This window comes from Capricornis sumatraensis, chromosome 8 (assembly GCF_032405125.1).
Source record: "Capricornis sumatraensis isolate serow.1 chromosome 8, serow.2, whole genome shotgun sequence".
Taxonomy (NCBI): Eukaryota; Metazoa; Chordata; class Mammalia; order Artiodactyla; family Bovidae; genus Capricornis; species Capricornis sumatraensis.
Window position 1 is genome coordinate 102,004,694 of NC_091076.1, and position 17,805 is coordinate 102,022,498.

A 17,805-nucleotide genomic window follows, 5' to 3' on the forward strand; every position below is an offset into this window, starting at 1 on the left:
TCCAAGAAAAGATGCTCACCATCTTCAGTCATTAGGAACACGAATCAGACCCATGAGATCCACTGTCCCTGGAATGACTGAAATTGAAGAGACTAGACCAAGCCACAGCAAAGCTAGTAGGAGCGCAGAGCAGATCACCCACTTTGGAAAACAGTTCAATTATACACACACCCCCTCCATGTGATCTGACCCTGTCATGCTTGGTGTCTGCTCAAGAGAAATGAAAACATGTGCATTCACACTGGTCCCCGACTGCTGACCACATCTTTATTCCTAACAGTAAAAGGCTGAAAACACACTTAAGGCCATTAAAATTTGATAAACCATGTGGCACCTCCACACCACGGAAAACTATTTGGCAATGAAAAAGCACACATACTACATGGATGAATCTCAGAGCAGTTGGATTAATACTAGGGCCCCCCCAACTCGCTGTATGATTCCATTCATAGAAAATTCGAGAAAACATAAACTGATTTATAGTGACCAAAAGCAGACCAGTGGTCGCCTGGGAACGGAAGCGTGGGCATAGCAGCTTTAGTCCACAGAGCCCTTGGGCAGGGTTGGGGAGGGCGCGCATCTCCCATCAGGTGATTGACACCAGGCCTGGCTGGCTGTTCTCCAGTCACCCGAGAGAGGGTGCTGCGGTGTGAGCGGTGGGCTGTGGGGGGCTGCTCTGAGAGCACACAGTGAAGCATGCACACTGCCCGAAAGTGTTCAGGGGCCCATCGAGGATGGAGCCCTACTTCTGTATCAAGACCTTCAGGTGCATCCTTTTATTGAAAATAACTGCACTTCAGATTGAGGGTTCCCTGAGTCCTGTGAACTCTGCTGAGTTGGGGGCAGCAGCCCAGAAAGCAGGCTGCAGCAGCCCCCAGTTCTGTGCTTTCATCATGTCCCAGCAGCAGGGCCTCCCGAGGTGGGGGGCCTTGCAATGCAGGTACCACCCTGTCCAGGCACCACCTCTGCGTCATAGGCAGGCAGTGGTGGCTGACAGTGCACACACTGCAGTGACAGGCTACAGGAGCCAAGCTTCCGGTAAACATTTCCAATACAGGGCACCCCTCAGGGCACTGATCTGACTGGCATCTGGGCAGAAGACTCAGACAAGCTGCTGGCCCAGAGCCAGGGAGACAGACTCACAAGCGGATCTGGGTGTTCAAGGACGTCAGTGCCATGTGACTCGGGGCAGGCGCTTCTGACCCAAGGCCCCTGCACCGCCGACTGAGGGTGCAGGCGCTGGGCCACTGGGAGGTCTGTGAAGGAGCAGCACACCGCTGGGCCCCGGGTTAAGACCAACTGATGACAAACTGCTCTCCCATGGTCAGCGAGACAGGGATGGCCAGAGTCTGGGGACGAGAAATAGGAAAACTGGGCTGGCAACTGAAGTGAGCAGACAGGAGCCTGTAGTGTGGCTGGGCAGTGGACGTGGGGCCTGGCCCAGCCCTGGGAGTCTCGCTGGGTTCCCTCCCAGCACTCTTGGCAGCGGCTGGCTCAATCTGCTTTGGAAACGAGCTGCCCTTTAACCAGGGACCGACAACATGGACACGGGCAGAGGAAAGATGTGAAGTGTAAGGGGCTAAACTTCCCACTCTTCCCTGATGTTCAGCTTCCTTTCTGCTCCTTCTAACACTCAAGTGTCCTCTCCATGCTGGACAGGGAGTCCCATGATGCCAGCTCAGCTGGCATTTCCCACCCCCTCACCCACCCTCAGGGACAGGCCCTCTGGGCCCAATTGTGGGCTCTCTTGCCTCCGTGACAGGATTGAAGGTGAAGCTGGAGACAGGAACGCTGTTGCAGAGGACCTGCTGCGGGGCTGTGGCCACCCCTAGGACGGTCACGTTCCTCAGCTGCAGGCTGGCCCCCTCACTGCTCATGTGCACCAGCTTGTTTACAAAGGTGTTCTGGCCGGAGCAGAGAGAGAGGACAGGAGGTGTGAGCAGATCGTCTGGGGCAGCAAGCCCCACTCGGGCAGGGTCTCTGGGCAGCACACCCCCCGCAACCCCTGGGATGCTGGCACAGTGCAGGGAACTCTAGTCAAGGGACTTGGCCCATGGGCTCTTCTCCCCTTCAGTCTGGTTGACCCAGTGACAGGTGGCCACCCCAGGACCCCAGGCCCAGCTACCCTCACCGAGTCAGGATAGTCACCCCAAGATGGCCCCCAGCCTGGGCGGATCTGACTCACGTTCTTGGCCAGGAAGATGAGCTGCGTGTAGTCCCCACCATCCAGCACTCCCAGGCTCTCCCCGTCGTCCCAGAACAGCTCCCCTTGGGCCTCCCCACTGGCTGTCAGGGCCACAGCCAGGGCCATGGGCTGCTTGCGGGACTCGGTGGTCGTGAGGGCAGGGCCCTGGGAGAGGGTGGCCCACGTCACTGTCCCAAGCCAGGTGGAGGCCTCCAAACCCAGGTGTGAGGAACGCTAGGCTAGGACGGTGCCATAGTGGAAGAAAGCGAGATCCGCAGGACAGTCTACGGCCAAGTAGCCTGGAGGCCCATGGAGACCACTGACCCAGGGGGACACCTCAGAGGACACAAGGCCCATGGAGGTTTGCAGACTGTTTTCTGAGCAGGGCCAATGAAGCTCTAGAAGGCCCTCCCCTCTGCCTGGCCTGGGAGTCAGTCGGTGCAGGGATGTGTCCTTCCCCAGCCCAGGTCATCCTCACCCCTCAGAAGCATCATCTCTCCCTGGGGGCAGACCTCCAGCTGGACAGAGGCATGTGGGGGCCCAGTAGCCCCAGGGCTGGATGAATGGGCTCAGGGGCCCGGTCCAGATACCTGCATAGGGATGATGTGCCCGGCCCGGAGGTGGACGTTGATGGTGTCCAGCGGGGCGGACAGAGTCACCCACTGCCCCTTGCTGTGGATGACAGACGTGAGGGGTGCAGGAGGCGGGAGGCTGCCAAAGGCTTCCATTGGTACCTGGTGGGGGATGTCATGTCACAAAGGGTCCTGAGCAGTGGCCAAGACACTGCTGCTGTTGGGAGGCAAGAGCGGAGACTGAGCCCCACAGTGGGGACAGAGCGAGGGAGGCAGAAGCCAGGGCTCGGGTGGGGCCGCTCAGAGAATGGGAGAAGGGGCAGGTGTGTGGAAGCAGGAGAACTGGAGTCCTGGCTCAGCTTGGTGGCAAGTCACCCATCCAGCCTCAGTTTCTCCATCTAGAAAATGGGTCCTGCAAGGCTCGTACAAGGTGATGCTAGTGGAGCAGCTCCAGGTGAGGGCCCTCATGTAGCAAGGACCCCTCCATACCAACAGCGCCAGAGGGAGAACCCCTCCACCATCTCCCCCATCCTCCCAGGCTTCGAGGCCCCAGGACTCACCGTCTGCAGGTCGTACCATGTGCCCTGGGGGAAGTAGCCAGTGACTTCAACCTTCTCAGCCTCGAGCACTGGGGTGATGAGCAGAGCCTCCCCCCACAGGAGCTGGCGGTCCACAGTCCAGGTGCTGGGGTCCTCGGGGAACCTTCAAAGAGGAAAGACTGGCAGGGTGGTCTAGCAACCTCTGAGGTCAGTGGGCTCAGGAGGCCCATGGGGAGGTTTGGAAGGGAGCTGAAGGACCTGGGTTACACGTGGCAGGGCTGGTTCTGGCTAAATGAAGTCAAGGCAGGAGCCAAGAATAACCTCTCCTTGCCTGATTATCTGGGCGTGACCTGTTTACATTTCCTACTTGCAAACTGTGTTCTTGCCCACGTGTTGTATTTGGTTCTTGATGTTAGTCTTACGCTTGGTCTGAGTTTCTGTACATTAGGGAGAGTGTCATTTTATTGACAAGTGAAAGTCACTCAGTCATGTCCAACTCTTTGTGACCCCATGGACTATACAGTCCATGGAATTCTCCAGGCTGGAATACTGGAGTGGGCAGCCTTTCCCTTCTCTAGGGGATCTTCCCAACCCAGGGATCGAACCCTGGTCTGCTGCATTGCAGGCAGATTCAACTGAGCCACAAAGGTTTTCTGCTATTCATTTGCCTTGACAATCTATGTTTAGAGCAGTTTTCTGTTTATTTTTCTGTTTATGTTCAGAGAAATGTTATCTTTTCTTTCTCTAAGTTAAACCTCCTTCCTTTGCTTTCTGCTTTTGATGCTTAGAAAGCCCTCTCCTGCCAGAGCAGAGGGAAACACGGACTGTTTCCCTGGGGCTTTTTCTACAGTTTAACTTTTGACATTTAATTCATTTGGAATTTAAGTTTGTATGAGATGAGAGGAAAATAGATTTTTGCAAATAGCTTACTAATTACCACACTACTGAAAAATCCTTTAACCCTCTGATTCAAGGAGCCATTTTACATAATAGTAGCTTCTCAGGTATACTGAGTCCTATCTGGGGGATAGCTATTGGATTTCTTTGGTGGTCTTATTACCTTAAGCCCCAAACAGATTCAATCATGATAGACTTACAACTTGTTTTGCCATCTGGGAGGCCTGGTCTGTACTCAGTGTTCACCATGGGATTTTGTTATCAAGGGCTCCCAGCCCTGAACTGGAATCCAGTGGGTGGGGACTGGGGGTATCAGCGGGGAGAGCCCAGATTTTGCTGCCACCTCTTTCCTCTTGGTGCCTGGAACACCCGACGCAGGAGGGTGGCTGCCCTGGGGTCAGTGGGCCTGAGGCCATTGCTCCCAACCCAGGCACTCACTCCAGGAAGAGGGGCCGGGCCACCGTCTCGCCTCTGACGTGGGCCCCGTGGAACAGCGTGTAGAGATAGGGCAGCAGCACGTAGCGCAGGGTGAAGGCCTTCCTCATGGCTTGCTGCGCCGTCTCGCTGAACCTGTATGGTTCCTGCGGCTGCAGTGGAGGGAGTGGCAGAAGCACCTGGGATCTGGGGTGGCAGTGCCCGGTGCCCCCACCACAGGAGACCTGGCAGTTTGGGGCCAGCCAGCGCTGGGCTCCCTGGCACAGAAAGTGGCGTTCCCCAGGGCACAGCCTCCTCTGCCGTCCCCACCCTACCTGGCTGATCAGGGCATTGTGGTTCCGCATGAAGGGGTAGAAGGCCCCCAGCTGGGTCCAACGCACACACAGCTCCTCTGAGGTGTTGCCCAGGAAGCCACAGATGTCGGCCCCCACCAGGGGCACCCCCAGCAGATTGAAAAGCAGGATTTCTGGAGGGCAGAGTCGGACAGGTCTGCAGATGCCACAGCTGGACCAGTCCAGGAGCCTGACAGATGTGTCTGTTGAACTGGCGAGGAAGGAGGATCTCTCCCAAAGACCCTCCCACCCAGCCCCCACCCGATGGCTGGTGCATCCTGCACTTGTGGTTTCAGCAGAACAACCAGCCGTATCTGCTCCCTAACACCTAGAGTGTGCAGGGCAACCTAGATTGGTCAGGGATGAATTGAATCCCCTCCCCTCCCCACAAAGGTTAAGTTCTAGTCCTAACCCCCAGTTGCTGGAAATGTGACCACATTTGGAAACAGGGTCACTGCAGACATAATCAGGTTGAGGACATCAGGGTGGGCACTGATCTACCATGACTCATTTCCCTATCAGAAGAAGGAATCAGGTACAGGAAACACAGAGAGTCCCAAACAAGATGAACTCAAACAGACCTACACCAAGATACAATTACAATGGCAAAAGTTAAAGAGGATTCTGGCCTGACCGCCACGCTGGCCCCAGGGTGAAAATCAGAGCCAGTCAGCACCCGTGGGCAGAGCCGGCAGTGGCTTTGTGAAGGAAGACTGGACTCAGCTTGGCAGGACATCACATACAGGACGTCACATATGCGACATCACATACACATCACACATGGAAGCGAGCCTGTGACTAGGAAAGCACTTCCAGGCTGGAGGGTTTGGGGGAGGCTCTCTTCAGCTGTGACTTCAGGGGGTCACCTCTCCCCTCTCCCCAGGGCTCCTGAGCCATCCCTGGACGTAAGACGTCTGCAGCATCAGAGCTCTTGGAACAAAAATCAAAATTCTCTTTGCAAGGTGGAGCCAGGCAGAGACAACAGGGGTGGGGGCACCCTTTGGACTGAGCTCAGATGCAGTTTTCATGCAGCTCAGAACGTGGTCATCAGAAGGGATGTTCTGACAAAGCATGAATCCAAGATGGGATGCTGGGAAGAGCAGCACCACAGGTGAGCCCACTCACATGGGTAGCTGACTTGCACAGGTGAGCCCTCTCACAGGAGTTGGTGGCAGGCCCCACCCCATCGCAGCAGCAGCATCTCTTTGAGGACCTGGCTCTGGACAAACTCCCCTGGAGAGGGGGCCCACCCTCCCCTCCTTGCCCCACCTCCTGGCAGGTGTGCTCACCTGGCACAGAGTAGGAAAGCTGCTCCCAGTTGCTCCACACATCCCCTGTCCAGTGGCCAGAGTATCGGCCATGGCCGGCAAAGGTTGAGCGAGAGATCACGAAGGGACGAGTCCCTCGAGCCTTCACCAGGGCCCTGGGTGGAGAGAGCTGTGCTTGAGCGGGGTCACCAGGAACCCCATCACTGCTGGCAAGAGTGCCTCGCAGTGCAGCAGGGAGGGCGGGCTGGGAGCAAGGAGCCAGGTAGCTGAGGCCTCCGCCCATGTCTGCCGGGCAGTCAGCACTGCCACCCAAATACCCTCAAAATGCACGTGTCCCATGCTGGACAAACATCCCTTGAAGCTCAAGGAAGCCAGAGGTCCTGGCCAGCCCTGGCTCCCTGTTTCATCACCATGCCCTTCCTCTGAGGCACCAGGCATGGAGCTGGAGGGCAAGAAGGGTTAGAATGGGGGTGGCAGGGGCCCTGGGGGTAAGGGGCCCTGGGCTTCCTTCTCTCCTTCCCCAACCCTGGCCCCTCACCTGTGGGAGGCTAAGGCTTCAGTCAGGCCATACAGGTTGTGCAGGTCGTAGTGCGTGGACAGGAACTGGTGGCTGGAGGCACAGATGGTGGCTGCCCGGAGGGTCCCGCCAACCACCCCTGGAGAAGAGGGGGCTGTTTCCTTGGAGCCTCTGTCCAGCAGGCTGGTGCCCCCCACATCCTGGAGCCCCTTGGAACCTGGGTACAGTCTCCACTTCTCCAAGGACAGGACAAGGTGGTGCCACAGCCTGGCCTCTGCAGACCCAGACTTCACCTCTGCCTGCTTCTGAACCAGCTACGTCTGGAGCGCCCCCTCTGAGCGCTTACGCAGCACACGCCTGGTCAGCATCACGTGGCTGGGGTCTCCCCACGGGAACCTCACTCCTGTCCCAGGCTCCTGCTATCCATCAGCTTCTCAGAAACCAGGGCTTCAAGCCTCCCAAACCAGAGAAGGGAAATCCCTTGATTTGAGCTATTAAATCCCCAGCTGACTAGTGCTGGGAACAGGCGGGTGGAGGCAGGCAGGGATCAGGGGACAGCTCACCTGGGAGGTAGGGCGGGTTCTCCAGGCTGTTGTCTGGGCAGCCATCCACTGAGCCCCTCACAAAATTGGATGGCTCGTTCATATCCTGCGAGAAAGGACCAGGGGTTGGACATCCTACCTGGTGCAGGGCTTGGGGCTGGTCCCCAAGGCCACAGGACACCCAGGGGCAGGGCCACACTCACAATCCACATGCCATCGAAGGGCACTTGGGCGTGGAACTCGGTCACCATGTCCTGCCACCAGTCAAGAGCTTCGGGGTTGGTGAAGTCGGGGAAGGCGGTGAGTCCGGGCCACACCTGGACAAGAGGTCAGAGGGCAGACAGGGCCCCTGGAGCCTGCACAGAGGCCCTGGGCAAACCAGCTGTGGGCAGGGCTGCAGCCTCACTCCTCTCCCCTGGGGGTGGGTAGACTGCAAGGGGGAGGAACATGGGGAAAGGCCCCGGAAGCTACCCTCCTGGTCCTGCGCTTGCCCTCGGGAAGAGGCAGGGACTCTTCTGGATGCACCCCTGCAACCCCTACCACCCTTCCTCAGAAAGCCCCTGGGGACCCAGAGGCTCTGAGGTCTCCCTGAGGAACTTTGGAGCTCGTGTCTGAACTGCCTGCAAACAAGGGCCCCTGACACAAGGATTCTAGGTGCCCTGCCTTGTCAGAAGCCACTGTCACCCCTAGCTGTGAACCCCGCCTTCAGTACCACTGGCTGGAGACCCCTCTTTCTCCCCCTTGCCCCCCAGGCCCCACTGTACCTGCCCAATCAGTGGCTGCCCAGTCTCATTGGTGATGAAGACCCCCCGCCTCAGACCCTCGTCGTAGGGTCGGTAGGTCCCAGCAGGGCCTGAGCTGCTGATGGCAGGATCCTGGAGAGAGAAACCGGTCAGGATGAGAAGTAAACGCCTGAAACCTTGGCCCCATCGCTGGGAAAACGCTCTCCCTAAATGTTAGCAAGGCAGAAATGGATGCGGCTTCACATGAGTCAACACGCTGCGCATGGAGGTGCACGCGACCTGCCCCCGGATGGCCAAACAGGGAGCACCTGGATGCAAGTTACTTTTGCTTGAAGGGCCCAGAATTTCACAAATGCTCTACAGCGACCATTTATTTCATTTAGAAATAAAAATAAGAAACGGTCTGCACCTGCCCTCCTTACTCTGAGTGAGTGGCCCTGGACACTGCTCCCTTCAGAGGCGCCGTGAGGATGGAAATACCATCAGTCCAATTCCAAACGGATTTCCTCTCCTGAAGGGCATCCACAGTGGCGACCACTTGGTTGTCTCCCCCTCCCCACCTCCTCCTCCGGGCACCCACCCCCACAAGCTATACCAGCCCGAACTGCACCCCTCTGGCTGCGGGGACTGGCCTAGGGAAGTGTGTCTTTGTGCTGAACCACTCAGAGCCTGCTCTGCTCCCCACAAGGCAGAGCTGACCACTGGGAGGAAAGGCAGGGGTCTCACAGAGCGTTGCAGCTGCTCCGGCACACAGCTCCACCTGGCCTGCCCACAGCTGAGCGGTGTCAGCCGAGGGATGCCCTCACCACTTGCTTTCAGCGGTTCAAGCAACTTACAGCTGCAAGGATCCTGAGCAAAGACACATTTCCAGGGACATCACTGGATCGCAAAGGCCAAATCTATAAATCTGATATTCCCTCAATACCAAAGACCCTCAGAAATGTCCTCTGTGCCCAAGGCAGGTCAACAACGATGCCACTGAGTTGGAGCCACCAGATGCTCAGACCCTTGGCTTCTAAAAGAGCCCGCTCCGTGTGGCACAGGACACAAGGGGCACTCACCACGATCATGATGTACCGCCGACCACCCTGGTGGAGCTCCTGCACCATGGCCGGGAAGTCCCCGAAGTGGTCCTTGTTGAAAGTGAAGTCCCGTCTGGCATCCATGTAGTCGAGGTCATTCCACTGGACGTCCTGCAGCCAGAGCACAGGGCGATTGGGGCCCAGGCTCACCACCCCCGCCCCGCAACGGGCCCCAGGCCCCTCCCCAGCACTCACCAGGGGGAAGTAGGCCCTGGTCATGTTCTCCACGACCTGGCGGGTGATGGCGGAGGTGGAGTAGCCCCAGCGGCACAGGTGGAAGCCCAGGCCCCAGTACGGCGGCATGAACGGGTAGCCTGGGGGCCAAGGTGACTGTGAGTGGGCAGGAGGGGCTGGGGAGGGAGCAGCCGGGGCTGGGGCGAGGCCTACCCACGACATCCAGGTACTGCTGCACCACGCTCTTGGGCTCCGGGCCCAGGAAGATGTACACGTCCAGGATCCCGCCTGTCGACCTCCAGCTGAGGGCTGGGCTGGGCTGCAGGACCACATCTGGAGGAAGCAGCCTTGGGGCTCAGGGACAAATACTCACCCCCCTTCCCTGGGGCCTTCAGCGCTGCACCAATGGGCCAAACACCTGCTGCAGAGGTCCTCCCGCAGGGAGCTGGGGGACCAGGACAGTCACTCTTAAGCCCAGCTCACTGAGAGACTTGGAGCAAGACAGGAAGGTGCTGAGCAGCCTGAGGCCCCGCTTTTTGGCCTTAGTCCCCCTCCTCACATCAGAGGTCTCACCTTAGGGGCACCGAAGGATAGAGCTGGCAGAGGCCATGGCCCACTGCTCATTTCTCGGAGAATGTACAAGGCCCAATTCTCTGCCCCCTCTCTGAGACCTGCAGCCTGTCAGGCAGGTACAGAGAGCCCCAGGCCCCTCAAGGTAGGAGGGGGTGTAGCTGCACCAGGGAAACCCTGGCTGGGGGCTTAGAAGCAGAACTGGCCAGAAGATGTGGAGGGCCCCAGTGCCCCCATGCTTACCCATGGCATTGCTGTTCAGCAGGAAGACCCCGTGAGCCAACCCGCCATCCTCCAGGACCAGGTAGAAAGGGTGAGATCCGTACAGGTTCACGTTGGGCTGGGACATGGCAGACACCCCACTTTACGTCCTGGCCTATGAAGCCCCTCTGATCCCAGACCCCCTTCTGCCACCCTTTTACCTCAGGGGCGATGTCCCGGTTCCAGAGGGTGATCTTGGTCCAGCTGGTGCTGAGCATCAGGGACCCAAGGTGCTCGGCAAGGCCTGTGATGTGGTGGGATGGCAGGGAGGTGGACAGCTGCAGAAATTGGTCCGCAAAGAACAGGGGGGCCACCGTAGTGTTCAGCCTGCCAGAAGAGTCCAGGTGGCCTCACATGAGAAGCTGACAGCTCTGTGAGCCCTGGCCACAAGCGGCTGCTGCCCCAAACCCTTCCAGTCCTGGGAGTTGTGGCCCGAGTACCACCTCCCAGGAGGGCCAAACTGCTCCCAGACTTCGTGGAGCTGCCCAGCCAGAGGCAGTTAGGGCACTCCGAGGTTCCACAGGGTCAAGAGAAAGGATGAGACAAGTTAATAACTGCAGTGTCTGGTAAACTGATATGTGCCGTGTGCTGTGCTTAGTCACTCAGTCGTGTCTGGCTCTGTGACCCCATGGACTGTAGCCCGGCAGGCTCCTCTGCCCATGGGGATTTTCCAGGCAAGAATACTGGAGTGGGTTGCCATGTCCTCCTCCGGGGGATCTTCCCGACCCAGGGATCAAACCCAGGTCTCCCGCACTGCAGGCAGATTCTTTACTGGCTGAGCTACTAGGGAAGCCCATGTTGAGATGTACTATGTGATAAGTAAATAATAAAGCAGAGTAGGGGGTATTGCCTGGAGTGGGGCTGCTCCTTTAGACTGGACAGGGTTTCTCAGCCGAGGCACTGGGCCAATCCCTCTGTGTTCTGGGCCGTCCTGTGTGCCATGGGGAGCTGGGTGGAATCCCTGCATCCCCGCCTTGGTGGTGACAATGTCTCCAGCTGTTGCCAAGTGTCCCCCGGGGAAAATCACTCCCAGTGGGCCTCCCTGGGGGTGGACAGTGTGAGTGGGGGGCCTTTGAGAAGGGGCCTTTGAAGGCTCGGGTGCAGGGAACAGTGAGTACCAGGGCCCCCGGGGGCCACGAACAGCAAGGAGGCCAGAGCAGGAGGGTGGACCACAACAGGGTCAGGGACAATGCCCTCCAGCTCCCTGGCCTTCCCACCCAGATTGGGGGGGCACAGAGACTGGGCACTCACAGCACCCGTCCGTCCAGCTTCCGCCGCACGACCACCCCAAAGGGCTCCTCCGAGAACTCCACGCTGTAGAGTGTGAACGGTGCCTGACTGTAGACACGCGGGGTCTCCAAGGGCACCTCATAGCGTCTATTGGCGGGATCTTTGATCTAGAGGACAAGAATAGTGTCATGAGGCCCTTGGTGGCTGGCTGCCCCTAACACCTGTCTACTCCAGCCTTCACCCAGAGGAGGGAGGAGTCAGTTCAAGTCCCAGGGCAGCTGCACAGAGCGTGAGAGTTGTGGACAGACTAGCCCACACCCCTGAGCCTCAGTATCCTATAGAGCCAGGAGAGCACCTCCTGTGGGCTGCAAGGTAAAATACAGAACAGCAGGAAATCTGGGTTTCAGACACACAATTGTTTCTAGTATTAATATGTCCCAGAAATTCTATGGGACATACTTATGCTTTAAAAAAAAAAGACCAATTCCTCCGTTATCTGAAATTCAAAATTGTATTTTTATTTCCTGAATCTGGCAACGGTTTTCTGCCTGGCATTCCTAGTCATAGGGTGAATGTGAATACATAATTCGATCACCCAACCATTGTTTGGGTACACAGTCATCACTCACTAATTCATGGCTGTTGTTAATTACTTTGTTAAAATAACTGGGTATTACTGAACTGCGTGCTGCAGGCTCTCTCACCTTTGTGTCTGGACATTCATTCAGTTGACAAGTTTTTACTGAGCACCTGCTATGTGACAGATACTGTCCCAGCAGCTGGGAATAAATCGGACAAGAGGCCCTGCCCTCAGTGGCTGGGATCCCACCGCCCACTGCCTGGAATGTGTCCCCCTTCCTGCCTCCTGCTTTAGGTCCCAGCTGGGATGTCACTTCCTGGGGGGGAACCTAACCCCCCACCACCTCACTTTAAGCCCTGCCCTCTAGAACACTCCTAGAGCCTCCCAGTCACTGTCTGAGTGACGCACTATCCCCTGAATGTGATGCCAGGTCTGCTCAAACCCAGACTCTGGTGAGGGCACAGTACACATCTGTGCGTAAATAAACACCCCACAGAGTCTGTCTTCAGGCTTCCCTGGTGGCTCAGATGCTAAAGAATCCACCTGCAATGCAGGAGACCTGGCTTCAGTCCCTGGGTTGGAAGATCCCCTGGAGGAGGGCATGGCAACCCACTCAAGTATTCTTGCCTGGAGAATCCCCGTGGACAGAGGAGCCTGGTGGGCTACAGTCCATGGGGCCTCAAAGAGTCGGACATGACTGAGCCACTCAGCACAGTAGAACCCGTCTTCATCCACTGTCCACACACTCTCTCTGCCCCTGCCCAGCCCGTGGCTCCCATCCTGCCCACCGTGAAGTGAAGTCTGCTCTCGGTCTCCATCAACACGTCCAGCCTCAAGGTCATGATGTCCTTGGGGAAGAAGGTCGGGACGGCACGGGTCAGGGTGGCCGTGTACCCCGTCTCAGTGGTGGTCAGGTTCTCCAGCCTGTAACTGGGGTAGCTGGGAGGGAAGAAGCACCAGGGCTGCCCCATCTGGGCATCCGGAGGCCACTCTGCAGGCACGTAGCAGCAGCCACGGGCCTCACACTGCTGCTGGGTGATGCCCTTGTCTGGGGCGCAGTCGAAGCGGCTGTTGGGGGGCAGGTCGCACTGTGTGGGCGCTGCCCTGGGGCTGCCACGGCATTCTGGGCTGCTGGCTCCTGGCTGGCAAGCTTGGTGAATCTCGTCTTGGGAGAAGCCTCGTAGTTCTCGGGGGACCACCTCCAAGTCATGAAGCAGGATGTGCCCCAGGAGGGCCAAGGAGAGGAGGGTGCAGACCCCCAGCAGGGTGCGGGAGCAGGGTGGCCACCTCATCATGGGTGGACAGTGGATCTAGGAAGCGGGCAGACAGAAGAACCAGGCTCAACAGGACAGCAGGAGGGAATGCCCAGGTCCTCAGGGGACTCTCAAAGCAGATTCCAGACTTGACTTGGGGCTGGCCCAACAGCGCCCAGGGCGGAAGTGAGTGAGGGCAGACCTGGGGCAGGGAGGAAAAAGGGAAAGGAGAGAAAAGTCCCAAACAGGGAGTTGCAGAATTCTGCCCATTGTGAAGTCTTCTAATATGTCACAAATTAACGCATCTAGAATGTCTGTCGAAATGACTTAATGACTTAACAAAGACAAGATAACAAAATGACTTGACAAAATGACTTACTAAAGACCCACGTGACAAATCAAGCCGAACAAGTTCCCACAGTAGATGGAGTAAGTCCCGCTCTTGAATGAGGATTGTGGCTGAGGTGATTAAATCTTGGCCAATGGGGCAGAAGTGCACCCTTTCTCTGTCCCTCTCTGCTGACCTGGATGTGGATACAGCCTCTGAGGGGTCTTGGGCACCACAACCCAGGGCAACACTCAGGGACGGCCAAGCACACGAGAGAGGCCTGGCCCCCTGGACTTGGCAAGGGGAGCCCCTCCTGGCCCCTGCCGTCAGGTGTGTGAGAAACCTGCCCATAGCAGTCTGTGCCATAGCCACTGCACTGGAGCCTCGCTCTGGTGAGTCTGGTGCTGAGACTGTTATTACCTGCATCTTGCTTGTTTGTCCAGCTCCTCTGAGGAGCAGCAGCCATGGATATGGGACTAAACATAAATCTGCTTGAGAGAAAATGAGGAGGTTGGCAGAGAGGCTGAGACCACCCACATGTACCCAACCGTTTGACCTCACAGGAGAATAGTGGCTCCCAGAGCCCCAGACTGTTATGCAGGTTATGAAAGGTTGGGCAAGGCCATGGCGGTGGGAGTCCTCAAGCCAAAGCTGGTCCTCAGAGGGGTCCAGGTCTCCCAGAAAAAGCCTGCCCTAGTGTTAAGGGCCAGGAGGTGGCCCCTTGCAGGAGATGGCAGTGATGATTTCAGGGCACAGGAGCTGAACCTCTGTCAGCAAAGCTCCTTGTGGCAGGAGGTCTGTAGGCTGCATTCTCACGGCCTCTGGAAACACGCAGATACTGGGGGGTGGGGGTGGGGAGAAGTCACCCACCGCAGAAGTGCACCCACGTCACTGAGAGTCTGAGCCTGTCCCAAACACAGACCAGTCACCTGGGACATTCTGGGCACCATACTGCACCAGTATGTAAGGTGTAAGAGCAAACTGTTTTCATTCACAGCACTTCTGACACCAAAAGTGTGGGGCTTTTGCACACTCAGGTCAATTCAATTCTGACGAGAACTACTGGATTAGCAAAGACCCTACAGGTTGAGGGCTCAGTGCCATGAACTTCCCCCACCTCAGACACTACCTGCAAGTTCCAGACTGTCACTTGCACTTTTGACCACGCAGCTATAAATTCCAGGGTTCACACAACACCCCTCACATCAGGTTCAATAACTGGCTAGAACAACTCACAGAACTCAGGAAAGCACTTTACTTGTTTATTATAAAAGATACAACCTAGGAATACCCAGAGGGCAAGGTATGGAGAAGGGGTGCTCAGCTTCTATGCCCTCTCTGGGCTGGCCACCCTCTGAGCAACAAAATGTGTTCACCAGCTTGGAAGCTCTCTAAACCCCAACTACTTTAGGGTTTTATTATGTAGGCACGAAAGGATGAGATCATTGACCACTGGTAATTAACTTAATCACCAGCCTCGTTCCTGGGAGTGAGGCCAGGTGAAAGTTCCCACCCTGGAATCCTGCCTTGGTCCTTCTGGGGACTAGTTCCCATTCTGAAGCTGTTTACAAACCCCCAGTCATCTCATTAGCATGAAACACATTCTTATCACCACCAAGATTCTAGTGTCTTTAGGAGTTATGTGTCAGGAACTGGAGGCAAAGACTGGGGATAAATATAAATTTTTTATACCACACAGTGCCCCAGCTCCACTTGACTCTGCCAGACACATTTATGATGGTGATTATTCAGAAACTTGGGGAACTCAAAGTGGAAGGTCTTGGCCCTTCCCACCCAGACTTCAGAAGTTGCAGAGGTGGCCAGTGGCACAGTCAGGGCAGCACCCCATCCCTTCCCTGTTTCCATTTTACAGACAGGGAAGACAGCCTAGAGGGGGAAGAGACCCTACAGTGGGGAAGGGCCACCCTCACAGCGCTCGACAGTTTAGAGAGAAAAATGGAGAAGGACTGACCGTCAGTAGGTTAAGTGACGCCCCGGAGGGCCTGTCGCCCCGTTTTCTGGGCTGTGACTTTGAACCATTGGTCCCCAGGCCACAGTGGTGGTACGGACAAGCTTCCTTCAGAGCCCAGCTCCACCACCAGCAGAGGCAGCTGAAGAATTTTAAACCTCCCGTGCCTCAGCTTCCTCCCTGGGAACGTGGGCAAGCACAGCCTTCCTCGTCCAGCTCGGGGGCAGTGAGTGGGTACCGTGGAGCTTCCGGGATCCCCATGTTACTGAGGTCTCTGTCGTCACTGCTGACCGCTGGCGCGCGGCCCTGGCGCGATGCCCTCAACTTCTCCAAAAGGAAAGCACTGACGACCAACCCTTCTATCGATCGACCCCTCCCTTCTCGGGCTTGACGACTTCCTGGATCCGCCAAGCCTCCAGTCTGTGGGGTTAACGCGGACCGCCCCGTCCCCGCCACTCGCTGGGACCACCCGCAGCCCCAGTCCAGCTGTCGGGCCGGCTCACCTCCGCGCACGCGCGCCGGCCGCAGCGGCCACCTCGGGATCCAGCGCCTGCGGCGCAGCGGCGGCGAGTCACGTGACAGTTCCCTGCGCAGGCGCCCTTGGTGAGTGCTCATCCCCGGGCGTGCGCCCTCTGGTGGTGGGGCGCGCAGGGGCATCCTCGCCCTCTTGGCCTCGGCGCCCCTGGAAAGTGGGAGGGGCCCAGTGGCCATGCGCACTGCAGGAGAGAGGGCTCTGGGGAGAAGCCTGGCCTCGCCTTTTGCGATCTGGGGAGGGTGCGACGCCCCCGATTGAGCGAGCTCACCGCGTTCTAGAGCCCACCAGGCCACTCCAGAGGCCTGACTGCGAATTTATCACCCAGAGGCCGAAAATTTGGAAGCAACTTAAACTTCTGAAAGGAAAATATCATAACCCATAAAACCGACTGTCATGAAAATGTTCGATGACAAGTTACTTTTCATACAGTGAGAAAAGGCTCATGTTAAGAGGAGCAAGCTTGTACTGCAAGAAACTAACACAACATTGTAAAGCAACCACGAGCTAAGTTGCTTCAGTGGTGTCTGATTCCTTGCGACCCCGTGGACTGAGACCGCTGGGCTCTTCTGTCCATGGGATTCTCCAGGTAAGAATACTGGAGTGGGTTTCCATGCCCTGCTCCAGGGCATCTACCTGATTCAGATATCGAACCTGCATCTCTTCCATCTCCTGCATTGGCAGGCAGGTTCTTTACCACTAGTGCCACCTGAAGTGAAAGTGAAAGTCGCTCAGTCATGTCCCACTCTTTGCAACCCCATGGACTATACAATTCATGGAATTCTCCAGGTCAGAATACTGGAGTGGGTAGCCTTTCCCTTCTCCAGGGGATCTTCCCAACCGAGGGATCGAACCCAGTTCTCCCACATTGCAGGCGGATTCTTTACCAGCTGAGCCACAAGGAAAGCCAAAAAATACTGGAGTGGGTAACCTATCCCTTCTCCAGCGGATCTTCCTGACCCAGGAATCCAATCCAATGCAGGTCTCCTGCATTGCAGGCAGATTCTTTACCAACTGAGCTATCAGGGAAAGCAGCACCACCTGGGAACCCCAAAGCAACTATACTCAAATATAAATTAATAATAATAATAAAAGAGGAGCAAAATTTTCAAGTGAAAAGTTGGATCCTGTGACCCTGTCAGGTGGAATCAGGTACAGAAAGCCCTACACAGCAGTGTCAGAGTGGGATTGAGGGCTTCCCTGCTTCTTTGTGGGGTTTGCGTTTCTGAAATATTTTAGAATAAATACACTTTTTCTCGCACATTCAGGAAAAAATTTTATTTTCCTGCTGAAACATTTAAAATTATAGAACATTTTCCCTTTAAACTGCAGGGAAGGCATAGGTAGCAGGTGCTTGGGAGTCAGAGTGTGGGCGGAGGCACCCTGGGTGGACAAGGACTCTGGACAAGTGGGGAGACAAAGGGAGGTCTGTATTTACACACCTGTGTGATCTCACCTCAGGCTTTAGGCCTCCAGACGCAGCCAGGGATTCACATCCCCCTGGACTTGCTCCCATAAGTTGGGAATCTGGATTTAACCTATGCTGGAGGTGGGGGCAGGAGCAGAGGCCTGTATTTCCAGTTTTACTATGAGAAGTTAGCCCAACGTGGGAATGCAGGTTTGTGTTCACTGACACTGCCTTTGCAAGTGGAACACTCATCGAAATGGAACCACAAATGCAGGGATTTCCTACAAAAAATTCCTACAATGCCACCCTGTCTCTCTTAAATGGTGTCATTCTCTGAGGGTAGGAAGATTCCAGTTCTGATGACACACAAGACTGGTCTCCTCCTTGT

General features: G+C 56.5%; 1 protein-coding gene across 2 annotated transcripts; it reads right to left on the bottom strand.

The window, feature by feature from the left end:
• Window positions 1–260: 260 nt before the first annotated feature.
• GAA (alpha glucosidase) lies at window positions 261–16,008 on the bottom strand. 2 transcript variants are annotated; one of them, XM_068977018.1, is made up of 20 exons: window positions 15,981–16,008; window positions 12,716–13,382; window positions 11,369–11,514; window positions 10,279–10,444; window positions 10,100–10,196; window positions 9,500–9,619; window positions 9,308–9,426; window positions 9,092–9,223; window positions 8,052–8,162; window positions 7,491–7,604; window positions 7,309–7,393; window positions 6,767–6,884; window positions 6,250–6,383; window positions 4,943–5,094; window positions 4,632–4,780; window positions 3,318–3,459; window positions 2,776–2,919; window positions 2,186–2,350; window positions 1,752–1,904; window positions 261–1,349 (listed from the first exon to the last, which is right to left on the bottom strand). In XM_068977018.1, the coding sequence occupies exons 2-20, from the start codon at window positions 13,220–13,222 to the stop codon at window positions 1,290–1,292; spliced, it is 2,814 nt and encodes a 937-aa protein (XP_068833119.1). In that variant the 5' UTR covers window positions 13,223–13,382; window positions 15,981–16,008; the 3' UTR covers window positions 261–1,289. The 2 variants fall into 2 exon arrangements, with proteins under 2 accessions (XP_068833119.1, XP_068833118.1); XM_068977017.1 differs by having other exon boundaries at window positions 6,767–6,899.
• Window positions 16,009–17,805: the final 1,797 nt, after the last annotated feature.